At 39.3% G+C, this 13,833-nt stretch overlaps 1 protein-coding gene across 2 annotated transcripts in view; it reads right to left on the reverse strand.

The window, feature by feature from the left end:
* Window positions 1-2,961: 2,961 nt before the first annotated feature.
* Window positions 2,962-13,833, reverse strand: part of LIN54 (lin-54 DREAM MuvB core complex component) — a 35,585-nt gene continuing 24,713 nt past the window's right edge. For both annotated transcript variants that reach the window (XM_081332298.1, XM_081332297.1), the window contains exons 10-15: window positions 13,498-13,589; window positions 11,436-11,507; window positions 9,967-10,069; window positions 9,586-9,723; window positions 7,740-7,942; window positions 2,962-6,541 (exon numbers count right to left, since the gene is read on the reverse strand). In XM_081332298.1, coding sequence (XP_081188424.1) covers window positions 6,340-6,541; window positions 7,740-7,942; window positions 9,586-9,723; window positions 9,967-10,069; window positions 11,436-11,507; window positions 13,498-13,589 — 810 coding nt within the window. In that variant the 3' untranslated portion in view covers window positions 2,962-6,339. The remainder of the gene's footprint in view (window positions 6,542-7,739; window positions 7,943-9,585; window positions 9,724-9,966; window positions 10,070-11,435; window positions 11,508-13,497; window positions 13,590-13,833) is intronic.

Consider the following 13,833-nt stretch of genomic DNA (forward strand, 5'->3'; position numbering starts at 1 on the left):
CCAAAAAAGGCCAACAATTACTGTATCCTCTTTCCAAAAATAAAAAATTGCAAGCTGAAACTGCAAGAGTGGGCATCAAATTTCACATCCACCCCCCTTCCTCAGACCAGAATTCTAAGCAGAGGGAAAAAAGTTAAAATGACCAGTCCCCACCCCTCTTCTCTCTCTCTCACTCATAAAGTAACAGGGGGGGGGGGCAGAAAGAGACAGGAGAAAAAAAGTAAAAGAAATCTCACCACAAAAAAATGTTTGCTCATTTACATGCATTTTCCATAAATTCTCTCACACATCCTCCATGAAACTCTTCTCATGCAAACACTTACTATTGCTTTTCCATTTACTTTTTACAACAATAAAATCCGCAATTTACTGTTCCTTTCACAGCCTGGGACGGGGTGGGGGTGTGTGGGGTTTGAGGGCTAACACACAGACACTTACATATAAGCAAATTAACTCATTCACTTCCATTATAACTGCTTGCATAAACAATTTCACATACAAAAATTTCATTTCATACTTTCTCCAGGCAAACCATACATTTTTAAATAAGGCCTTTTTGTTTGGTGTTATCAGAGAGGATTTTGACCCTCTTCCAAGTCTTACACAGAACAACACAGACATATATACACAGATACTATTAAAACAACATTTATTTAGACATATGGCTTGTCCTGCAAGAAGCGAGAAAAATCATGAGGTGATTCCAACCAAACATGGTTTCTCTAGGGCCCTTTAACCATCTCCTATTTTTCTCACCATCCTAAGTCCAAGCGCGCTCCCCCCCCCCTCTCTCTCTCTCTCTCTCTCTCTCTCTCTCTCTCTCTCTCTCTCTATATATATATATATATATATATATATATATATATATATATATATATATATATATATATATATATATATATATATATATATATATATATATAGGCCTCCCCTTTTAATTAAAAGGGGGGGACATTTATGGTTACTTCCGATTTATCCCACCAACTTCAAAAGACAGTGGGGAAAGACTAAAAGGAATATTGAACCTGGGGTCTTTTGCAGGTGTAAAGGGGGAGGGGAAAAGTAGCAGCCTCCTCTCCTCACCTCTGACAAAGGGAACTGAATAGTCCAAAGAGCCAGATTAAAAGAAGAAAAACTTGCTTTCAGTTCTTTGAATTCTCTTTTCTTTAGGTTTACAACAACTACAACAATTGCCCATCTTCTTTGAGAGTTTCCCTGATTATGGTTCCCGGAGGTTCTTGTTTTAACGGCCACTCAAAATTCCCAACACCAGTTCGTTTCCCTTCAGGCTGGCCTTCCCTCTCACAGGAGTTAAGGAAATGCAACCTTTCAGATCTGCACTCACCCTGGACTCACCAGTGTTCCCAGAACACAGTCCAACACACATACAGCCATTATCACAGAAGCCTCCCACAATCACTCTCCTGACCAGCCAGGTACAATTGCGTGTTTCCCTCCTTCAGGGAAAAAGTTTCTTACCTGGGCCAGTGCACTGGGTTACCTGGTCCTAGGCCTCAGTTGTTGACTCTCTTCCTTTTTCCTATTCTTTGATTTTGTAAACCAGAATTGTTAATTTAGTTTGGCTTGGAGCCTGCAATGGGAAGCTGGATCTCAGATAACTCCAGGCAGTTGAAATCAACAGGCGCACCGCCCCTGGACTTTACTGAGAACAGCTCCTTCTAGAGGCGCTCGAGCCCCACGTTGGGCGCCAAGATTGTGAGATTTAAAAACCCAAAATTTGATACTCATAACTCAAAGACAAGTCTGGTTAACAAAAACAAAGATTTACTGAAAAGAAAATTGAAAATAAAAAAAGAAAAGCGTTTGCAAACGTGGCCTCTTAGACCCTTCCCAAATTGGATAGGGTTCAAAGAGCGCCCTGAGCAAGTTTCAAACCAGGCATTTTATACTCTTTCACAATACAGGCCGCTACCCCGAAGAAGCTTAAGTTATTCTTTGAAGTTGTTTCACATACCTAGATCTTTACTTGTAATTTTCACCTTTTGTGAGTCACTTTGCCTGGGCAGGAAACAGATAACCTCACACATTGGTCTTACAATTCATTGGTGTTACATTTTATACAATTTATAAAAGAATAACCTTTATCCTTCAATTCCACAGCCCTTGTGATAAACAGGTGATCTGGTTAGGCTGTACCGTTTCATTCCTTATAAGCAGGATTTGGGGCTGAATATTTATAGACATGAACTACAGGCTTTTAAAAATGTCTTGACTTGTAATATAATAATCTAGACTTTTATAATTAAGTGTGCTTTTACTAACCAGCACTAACCTGCTGAGGTTTTGTTAAGTATCCAACAATTATGGAAAAGGACAGCCAGTAAATGCCTTACTTTCGCAACATTTTAGAGGAGAAGCAATGTTTTAACAGAGGAAACTTAAGAGGACAAAAAAGAGAGAAAGCAAAGTCTACATGTCAACATCAGCATCAATAATGCCATAACAAATTATATAAGGAAACTTTAAAGCAAAAATAAGAAGTTTTAATTTTGAAAAAAGTTTCAGATGACACATTTTAAAAATTAGTGACAAGCGAACTGTCAGGTTTTGGTGGTTACACTAATGAAATCTAGTACAGTGGTACCTTGGTACTTGACTGCTTCAAAACTCGTTGTATTTGGTACTTGACACATTTTGAAGTGAAATTGTCCCGGTACTCGTCTTTGTTTGGTACTCGACACACTGCAAAAGGAATTGGGGGACAGTCGCAGAGGGTGGACAGGAAGTCAGCCATGCTGGGAAGGTCGCTGACATAGGAAAAGGGACAGATTGGAAGTCCTTCCCATAAAACAAAGGGTCACGTAGTAAGTTACAGTTTGTTTGCTACTCATCCTTTTTAGTACTCGCCGTGCTTCCCAGAACAAAGTAAATACAAGTACCAAGGTACCACTTTAATTTCTTCATATTACTGACTTTAGCAAAGAAAAACACCTTTGTCAATTTGTACATAATAGTATAAACATTTTATTTTTTTTCTTTATCTGACATTTTGTTTTTACAATATAGAAAAGTGTATTCTTTTAATAGGTCTAGTAATATAAATTTTATCTATTTTTGGATGTAAACCATAACTAGAAAATTTTCCCAAATACCCTCCCCCATCTCAAAATCTGCTAATAAGGGGATGCAATATAAAAGCATTCTGGCTAAGCAGCTCCTAATTATTATTACAGGGGCTTTGAAAGAAACACTGCAGAATCTCAGCTGACAGAGAGGATCACAATGCAGGCATAATTTGATAAGCTGCTGTCAAGATCTTGATATATTTTACTAACCTGTGAGCACTTTCATGCAAACAACCAAGAAAAACTCAAAGGGGAGAAGATCCAAGCTATGTAGAAGAGACAGCTTGTTTTATGAAACAAAAAACTAGCTTTCTTTGATTGCACCTTCTTCAAATCTTTTACACACAATTCCATTATACATAATCTACAACCAGAATCCAAACTTCACAGGTTTTCTGCACTTATAAATACACATCACAAAAAAGGTGCAAGTTAAAATAAGACACAGAATATGTACAACATAAAACAAATGTAATTCTAGACAAAACAATGCATGTTTGAAAAATAACTTGATCAATTTTTACTTTACCCACTTACACTAGTTTACATTTATACAAATCTTGTTGTATGGACATTTATGAAAGTAGTAAAAAGGCAAGTCTTCATCTACTCAGAAAATTAACAAACTCTCGCTCACCCAAAAATAATTCTATATGTAAAAGAATTATATTGAAATAAAGAGCTTCCCTTTCAGGGTTGTATGTAATTTAAGTAAGTCTGCTATGTACATACATATTGTAATACAATAGAACATGTGTTTGCGTGTGTACATATATCTATACACACCCACAATTCTATGGAGATAACATCCATTTTGAGGAAAAAAAATTGCAGCACTATAATTACAGAGCAGGCTACATTATCTAGCAGGTGCTTGCTAATTCAAACATGGAACTTAGACATTCATAAACTCATTTAACGATTTCTTCACTACAAAACCATGCAGTTGTGTTTTGCATTTTAATAAGTTTTTATTACAAAGGTTCTCTCTCCTAAGCAGTTCCATCCAAATCATGATATTCCACTCTTCTCTCTTTCCCAAGGAAATCTCTTACGTTTTTTGTCCTAAGACTATGCTTCAAAAATACACTTTTAAAATATAAACTAAGCCAATTCAATAACAAAAAGAACGCGCACAGCTTGAAATTGGTTTGAACACTGCTAAAAGAACATCTCGGCTGAATACTTACTGGGACTAATGCTTGTTTATGGCTGAAGAAAAAAAAGATTCACCACCTCACTAATACTTTCTTCTCCTTCTCCAATCGAAATATTTTCATGTACTGCACAAGAAGATATAGCTCTACAAGTTTCCACTGTCTTATCCACTTCAGCCATAGCCCAACAGACTGAAGACACGTGAAAGGTCATGGTGGACATAAGTGAGTACAAAGTTTATCGTTATTGCAGAGTGGCCACTGTTCCTCCTACTGAAGCCTGTAAGTGACAATCACACAGCTGTTGTATTTTTTAAAAAAGACACCTCAGCCTTTAAAAGATGCACTCTCCACACTGCGCCATGCACACTTTAAAACAAAACTCACACAGTAAGTTATGAAGGCAGTAAATGAGCAACGTCTAAGTAATTCGCTGACAATGGATGAAAACTATATTAGGAAACTGTACTGACTTCTTCCCTTTCCATTTAAAAATCTCTTTTCAAAAACAATTTCACCATGTATAATCTGGAATGGAGGCAAAAAGATTTGAGAAACATTAAGAGGCCCAAAAGAATGGCGAAAGTTTGCTTCTACTGGAATCTCACAGAGTATAGTAAGAACATCCACCATTTTACACAACTGAAGATTGCCTCTCATTCTAGCATCTCCAGGTACAATGGGTTTTTGGAATCTTCAGGGATGTGGAATTTTGTGAATTGAATGCCAGATTTTGGGAAGAAACAAATATAGGGAAGGCTAAACTAAGGATCATCTTGTCATCCTTTTAGCATTAAAGAGGAAATATTACCAAGTGTTCCTTAGTTTACAAATATCCCCAGTATTGCTTCTACTAACAAATATGGGTATGATCGTCAATTTACTTCCACATATTCCTGCCATGGGAGTAAAGCTTACACACTACAAATATAAATTAAGGTTAAATTAATTTAAGATTTTTTTTTATTTGTCTACTGAAGTATTTGGAGGAGAAATTGGGAAACTCAACAGTTGACTGGATAACAATAGTTATATTCTAAACAAACAAGAGACAGATTTGTCCTCATTTTGTCGTAGGGCATTTAGCAGAAATGTTAAAAATCTAATTACACTGACGTTTTTCAAATAAAATATCAATCCCCCTGAAAGCTAGACATTAAAATGTCTAATTATTAAAATTTGGAATATATATTTTACAGTGATGTATTTTTAAAAATATACCAAAATAATTAAGATATCAATTAGGACCTTGATTTTTTTTAAATCAATGCTATATATATTTGTAGCTACCACTGCTATGGTGTCAATAGTTTAAGATCAACAGACAAGGCACTGTCACTGAGTTAGATTGTGGTCAACAAGTCAACTTCTAAATTTGCATTTTTTTAGCTGTTTTCCAGCAAATATTTATTTTTAATAATTTCCAGTCAGCATTATCTCATCCACAGGTGTACCACTGCCTTTTTTTTGTAAATATAATCTGTGCTATGATGCTGAATGAATGGGCTGGAAAAATCTATCCAGTGTACCGATATTGTTCTTATAAGAATATCCAGGCGTTTCAATTAGTTTTGCACAAACGTTGCTCCTGATAGACTGACTAGTTCCTTTCTTCTTCTCCTAAATACAAAAGTCAACTGTATCAATTGCAAATAATAATTTAAGGCAGGGGTCTTCAAACTTGGCCACTTTTAAGACTTGTGAACTTCAACTCCCAGAATTCCACATCCAGCCAGCCCTCAAGGGCTGGCTGAGGAATTCTGGGAGTTGAAGTCCACAAGTCTTAAAGTGGCCAAGTTTGAAGACCCCTGACTGAAAGAATTGCTTCTAGAGTACCCTTTTGAGAACAAAGGGAAGGAAACCAACTGTCCCAGGTTGTTTAGAGGTTGGGAATAAAATGCATCTTGTATCTGTGAAGTAAAAGAAAAGTTAAGCTAAAAAAAGGTAAGCGTCATTACAAAGTTCCTACGTTAACACACACACCAATGGAAACGTCACAGCACCAGTTAACAAACGAAGAAGGCTGCTTTGAACCAGAGAAAGTGTCTGTGTGCCTTTTTAGTGTCCCAGTTTCGAGCAAAGCCCATTTTCAAGAATCAGCAGTTCATGGCACAAGGATCACTTTTGGATTTTCCTGCCGAGTTAATGATTCTCATTAGACAACGTCCAAACTCCTCTAGGATCATCCGTTCTGCTACAGCTTTTGATTTTCCTGATTTCTCGGTCTGTTCGGCCTGTGCAAGTAAACAGTCACATGTCGCATCAGCAACCTCCTTCGTTACAAACGTAAAGGGCAACCTGGAAAGAGGGGATGGGGGGGGGGGAGAGAAAAAAGCATGAGCTGTTTCCATGCAATGCACTTGGAACAACCACACTTTTGAGTTCAACTGCTATTCCGAGCTATTCGCAAGCAACAAGAGGAAGGTTTAGGTTCTTAGCAGTGCTAATATATTTGAACTGTATTTCGCTTCCTTTCCTCTTAAGACTTACACATTCAGCCTTCTATAGATTTTAATTAATTAGTCTGACAGCTCTGTCTTTGGGTTTAAAGGTGCTGGACCTTCACACCTACAACAGGGAAAAATCATAAATCAGCACCCATTCATCTATGCCAGGGGTCTTCCAACTTGGCCCTTTTATGACTTGTGGACTTCAACTCCCAGAATTCCTCAGCCAAGCATGCTAGCTGAGGAATTCTGGGAGTTGAAGTCCACAAGTCATAAAAGGGCCACGTTGGAAGAGCCCTGATTTACCACCACAATTGAGCCCAAAAAATACAACGAAAGTATTTGGTGTATCCTGAGGCAATTTGTTTTTGAAGCTAGAAGCTAGTTAGTCAGACTGTGGATCTATTAAACCAGGGGTCTTCCAACTTGGCCCTTTTATGGCTTGTGGACCTCAACTCCCAGAATTCCTCAGCCAGGCACGCTGGCCATCCAGTAATTTGGGCGAATTATGCTTCCGTTGGGGCCATTGAAAATTATTACATTCAATATTACATTCACACTTCGCTGGAGACTCAAGACGACAAAACGTCTAATGCTCTTTGAGTATTACTACTACGTTATTCCCTCCTGTAGTTGTTATAACTGACACTCTTCAGGGAAGCCTACTTCTATCTTCAGATTAATTCTTGATACGGTGTCATTAGTAGAACCACAGTCATGTAGCTAGTTGACATGGCATCTCCAAAGTGGTCTTGTCATCTTACAGAAAGAAGTCTCTACACCAAGGGTCTGGCTGAGGAATGCTGGGAGTTGAAGTCCACAAGTCATAGAAGGGCCAAGTGGGAAGACCCCTGATCTATGCAATGTACCCCACTCTCACCATCAGTCTCAGAAGCAGAAGCAACGAGGGAAAATAAAAGAGCGTAGCAGCTAGCCAAGGGAAGAGAGGAAGAAAGCCTTTAGGAGATGTGGAAGGGCAGCCCTCCTCTCAAAAATCTAATTTGCAGGCGAGAAATGGTGCAAAGCTGACAAACCAGAAATGAACACACCTTCCCCCTCCACTTGTCAGCACTGGAGCCGGCCTGGTTAAAAGATCTGAAATCTGCGAAGACAACTTTGTCTTCGCAGCTGTTTGCTGCTGGACTCGCACTTCAGCGGCATCTGCTAAGTGCATCAGCGTTTTCCGTTCTGGGCTTTCTTCAAAATTCTTGCAGCCAATACATTTGCAAATTGAAGAGCACATGATCTTTGCCTGCAACAGGGAGAAATCAAAAGTCAACCGGATGCACTTTCATGGCGGCTTAGAGAACTGCATGGAATGTACAGAAGAAAAGTGCTGCTAGGTACAAAGTCGGTTACATTCGGAGCCTCCCCTTTCAGTGTAACCTCCGCGAGAAAGTTACTGGCAAATCCATGATAATTCAAGGATCGCCACAATGACCTTTCTTTCATTCCAGCTCTGTACACGGAAATGTTCTCGTGCCGGGGATTGCTTATGCAAGTATAAAGTAGATTTTCTGACCATAGCTCTACATGGCATCTACATCACGTTCTCCCTAACCGAAGACAATTTCTCCATTTAGATATTATTTTAGTCTGCTATTCCTCTTAGTTTTGATGGTTATTATAAAGGTAAAGGTCAAAGTTCCCCCGCACATGCGTGCTAGTCGTTTCCGACTCTAGGGGCCGGTGCTCATCTCCGTTTCAAAGCCGAAGAGCCAGCGTTTGTCCGAGGACGTCTCTGTGGTCATGTGGCCGGCATGACTAGACGCCAAAGGCGCACGGAACGCTGTTACCTTCCCACCGTAGTGGTCCCTATTTTTATACTTGCATTTTTTACGTGCTTTCGAACTGCTAGGTTGGCAGAAGCTGGGACGAGTAACAGGCGCTCACTCTGTTACGCGGCACTGGGGATTTGACCCGCCAAACTGCCGACCATCTGATCAACAAGCTCACCGTCCTAACCCACTGAGCCACCGCGTCCCTATGGTTATTATAAAACACCCTCACCCAAATTAAGGTGAGCGAGGCTATAAATATGCTGTAAGATAAATAATATCTGATTGCCACCTCAAAAATAATACAGATTTTCAATTTCTGTCTCATTTCTGGCAGGGAAACGCATTTACCCTTAAAGAACTTCTGAAACTGTATGATCTTGAAGTAGCAAATCCTCTCAGGATGGCTTGCTTGATTGTTCTTGAACCTTTTTTTATAATTAAAGATGTGGCTAGCATTTTTTTTAAATTTATAGCAAAAGCATTTTGACAAATAGTGTAGAAAGTTAATACTACTAGAGTAATTAAAAAACTTACTAACTTGGTATGGACAGGAGGAAGTAAAATTGAAATAAATCAATTTTATTGTTCCTGAAAAGCCTGCTACTCTGAAATATCACCCCATCCTTCTATAAAAGAATTTTCCATCTATTGCTTGACCAGAATATAGGATCATTTTTAAATGGGGGTACAGTTTTACTTCTCTCAAACAGCTACAATTATGAAGCTTCTTTTGTAGAAATGATACTCATTAAAGCAATTTCACCAAAAAGTTATCAAAATAGAAGCTGGAAAACCCTGAAAACAGTCACCATCAAATACACAGAAAGATTACTAAATAGGGAGAGAATGGTGGAAGGCCTTTATAGAAGTGAGACATTGGGATTGTCTCCATTAAGAAGATCAATCGACATTAGGAATTTTTTCAGAAGAACTGAAGATATTTTTTATTAACTAGGTTTTTGGTGACTGAACACCTACTTAACTCTGAGTATTTAAGAGGTGTAAAATATTAGTATTCCACGTAAATTTTACAACTAAATGGTTAGATTTTTAAAATATTAGATTTCATAAGAGTAAAAACAAAAAAAGCACCACCAAAAAAGCTCCTTTTTACCTCATAGCACTCGCAATAATTTTTGAGGCATCCAGACCTTTTGCAATTACAACCTTTGCTGTGTCGCCTGTCTGACTCGCCTTCCTTTCCCTTCCCTATTTTAGGTTTAAAGGCTTCAGGATTTCTGTCCAGGCAGGCCTAACAAGGTAGTTATAAAGAGAGAACGGAGAGAAGAAAGAGAGAAAACAAAATGTTAAGAGTCCTGTGCAGGAAAAACTGGCAAAAACATCCATCTAATGTAGTAAAGACAACAACTGTGGTTCCCACCCATTATTCAGGAAGGAATCCATGGGTACCATGAACTTGGGAAATGTATTTCCCCAAGATTTCCCTGCTTATGACACAAAATTGTTATATTTTTTTAAAAAAACAAACCCTTACCTTGATTGCTTTTTGCCTATCATTTTCATGGACCAGGTTGTTATAGCAATTTGTACAGTTGCAATTGTTACAGAACTCCCCGTTTGCAAAGCAATCGCAGTATCTGTTAAAAGATTAAAAAAAATCTCTAATGATGATTAACCAATTCAGTGCTGAGTTTCTGACTCCTTCCCATCCTCTTATCCTCTTCTGCATCCAACCACACAGAAGTGTGTTGGGAGAAACTTCTGGACATGGAGGGTGGCAATCTGCTGTACTTTATCCAAACCTATAACCTAACCCAGGGGTAGGCAACCTTGGCTCTTTTATGACTTGTGGACTTCAACTCCCAGAATTCCTGAGCCAGCCCTGCTGAGGGGAAAGGGAGAGGTTTCCAAGCTGAGCCATGCTGGCTCAGGAATTCTGGGAGTTGAAGTCCATGAGTCATAAAAGAGCCAAAGTTGCCTACCCCTGGCCTAGGCCGCTTTATGACTCGTGGACTTCAACTCCCAGAATTCCTGAGCCAGCCATGCTGAGGGGAAAGGGAGGTCTCCAAGCTGAGCCATGCTGGCTCAGAAATTCTGAGAGTTGAAGTCCACAAGTCATAAAAGAGCCAAGGTTGCCTACCCCTGACCTAACCTAAAGATAGATGAGTGTGTGTGCGTGTGCGTGTGCATGTGTGTACACCCTGGTTCCTTTATTCATGAGTGTAAGCATGTTAACCTTGGGCTTAACAGGAACTCTCAACATGTCATGAGTCATAAAAAATTGTCCAGCCCCTTCAAAGGAACAAATAAATTAAAGACCAGAAACAAAGGCTGCCTCTAAAGAAAAGGCTTTTGACATTCACCTTACATGGAGTTGGACTGATCCCCCTCCTGTCCCCTTCCTCCTAATTCAATTGGTTCCAACCTTGCTGGGCTTTTGTAAGGCATTAAAAAGCTGAGTTTTTCACAGGCATTCAGGCTGGAATGTTAGATGTGCCCATTTTGGGAGATGATATAATATTTATCTTATTGTTGTTATAACATTTTGGTAGCTACCCAGTCACTTAGGTGAGTGGTCATCCATAGAAAAATTGATTAAATCTATGCAAAAATAAAGGAAATAAACTAGTATGGACTGCTCCTAAAGGAAAAGGTAGGTTTCCTTCAGGTTAGCAGCCATGAATTCATCCTGGGAATAACCCGTGGATATCAGAAAAAGAAATGTGGCTTGCACCCCTTATTCTGCGAACCAGGTTTACTGTTGGTCTGCCTCTAGGTCTGAATCATTCAGCTACAGTTCAATGCACAGAGACCTATTCTAATCCTGCAAATGGACAGTATCATTTCAGAAGATTTTAGAGAATAATTTTTTTAGTGGAATCTCTGGGGAAAATGTGGCTTTTGTTCTTCCAGCATTTTTTTTCCTAACATACAGCACAGTGGATTTTTAAATCTCCGAAGAGGAGATTTATTATGTGTATTTATTATGTGTATAATACTCACAGCTTAAGACACAGTGATTTTGTACAGTTGCAGGGCTTTCTTGGACGATTTGCAGATTCAGACGAGATTACCCTAGAAAACAAGATTTCAGTATGACTTTTATTTATATTTCTTATTTCTAAATCGCCCATCTGCCTCAAACGGGGCTCTGGAGGGGTGTACAATATAATACAATTGATAAATGAAATCTAGAAAAAAATAACATTAACATTAATTTAGGATTAAAAAAATAAATGACAAAATAATGACAATATGAACTTCTGAAGGATAAAAATCCCAAGAGGGGGATTTAATGATGGTTACTACAGGCAAGGAGGGGGCTCTCATAGGGCTATCCCAATGTTCCCCCCCCCACAAGGCCGCACAAGCAATTTTTGATCCCTTTGCAGAAGACTAAGAGTGTGTGGGCCTTCCTCACATCTGGGGGCAGGACATTCCATAAATTCAGCAAAGGTTCTCTTCCTAGACCAGGGGTAGGCAACCTCGGCTCTTTTATGATGCATGGACTTCAACTCCCAGAATTCCTGAGTCAGCATAGCTGACAGGAATTCTGGGAGTTGAAGTCCATGGGTCATAAAAGAGCCGAGGTTGCCTACCCCTATAGACCCTGCCAGACAAAATTCCTTGACTGACGGGGTCCGTAGCATACCTTCCTTGCCTGAATAAGCGAGACCAGCTGATGTGATGGGGTGAAGCCCCATTTTGTTTTCTAAAGAAGAATATGACATTTCTGATATTTTCCCATTTAAACAACATAACATCCCTTCACAACTTAGCCTACTCAACTCAACTCAACGTGTTCCACAATCAGAGGACAGAAGCGTGACTCAGAGGCATTGAGCAAAGCGCTCCTACAGATCAGCGTTTCAAAAGAACAAGGTTGATACGTTATGAGAAGACAAATTGTTTAAGACACCAAGTGAAGCACAGCCTATCTGCTGTGGCTTTCCCCCTGGGCTCTTTCCAGTAAGGCACAACTTTAGATGAGAATCAGGTGGCAAGTGGCCATTCATTCATTCCAATGAGGAAGAAGCTGTCATTTGACAACAGTGCCTAAATTTCCACACAAATCACTGTTTTTGGATGGTAGTAATAAGTTGGAAGGGACCTTGGAGGTCATCTAGTCCAACCACCTGCTCAGGCAGGAAACCCTATACCATTTCAGGCGAATGGCTGTTCAGTCTCCTCTTAAAACCTTCCAGTGTTGGAGCATTCACCACTTCTGGATGCAAGTGGTTCCACTGATTAATTGTTCTAACTGTCAGGAAATTTCCCTTAGTTCTAGGTTGCTTCTCTCCTTGACTAGTTTCCATCCATTGCTTCTTGTCCTGCCTTCAGGTGCTTTGGAGAATAGCTTGACTCCCTCTTCTTTGGGGCAGCCCCTGAAATATTGGAACACTGCTATCATGTCCCCCCTCGCCCTTCTCTTCATTAAACTAGACAGTTTAAACTTCGTTAAACTCCTCTTTGCAAGTACGCCCACGTTAGCAACAATCCAAAATTCATAGGTGAGCTCTTTTGGAAATCATATGCACATACATACTCTAAAAAGAAACCTATCCAGGTGGCAACTACAAAAACATCCCTTTTTTCTAAGAAACGGAAAGGCAATTCCAGGTAGGCCATCTTCCTCAAATCTGACTTTTGACTCTGCATTACCAGGAAAATATGATGTAAAAATAAGCTAGGTGGATGGACTGGCTCTTCTTTTATTGGATTCTTCTATATAAAGGCTAAGCCTAACAGATGGCTGCAAGGTTATATTCTAATATTTGAAAGATCCTCTCTCTATGTTTATCTCTTTTTAACAGCCTGTTTTCAAATTGTTTTCTGTCTTGAGACTCTGGGATCAAATAACCAAATCAATAACACGACAACCTGATCAGGTAGCCAAGTTATGCAAAACAAAGAAGGAAAAATCTTCAATATCAAGTGTACATAGACAAGATGCTATGATTGCAGCAGCTGTTTTTTTTGAGCAGCTGAACATTAAATACTTTTTCCAAACTCATTTCCTTCCATGTAATATGCATGTTGCGTAATTTATATAAACAATACCCACCCATTGAATGGAAGCCGGGCTTGGGTCTGGATACTTGATGTCCCACTAAGATTAGTACTGCTCGCTATGGAGACACAAGATGGCTGCTGTAGCTTAAAAAACACACACACACAAACAGTTAAGGCATGACATGCTGTTTGTAGATGAGGATTTTCACAAATAGCTGCATTAATCACACCCCTTTCTTTTTCCATTCTTGGAAGTCATAAGATGGTCACTGGTATTTTTAGGCAATAAGGCTTTCTAGAAACTTGGTCTTGGATGATATCTTCCAATCTAGTATACCTACAAGGATAGTCTAATCCAGGGGTCTTCCAACGTGGTCCTTTTATGACT

The sequence above is a fragment of the Vipera berus genome, assembly GCF_964194415.1.
Source record: "Vipera berus genome assembly, chromosome: 7".
Taxonomy (NCBI): domain Eukaryota; kingdom Metazoa; phylum Chordata; class Lepidosauria; order Squamata; family Viperidae; genus Vipera; species Vipera berus.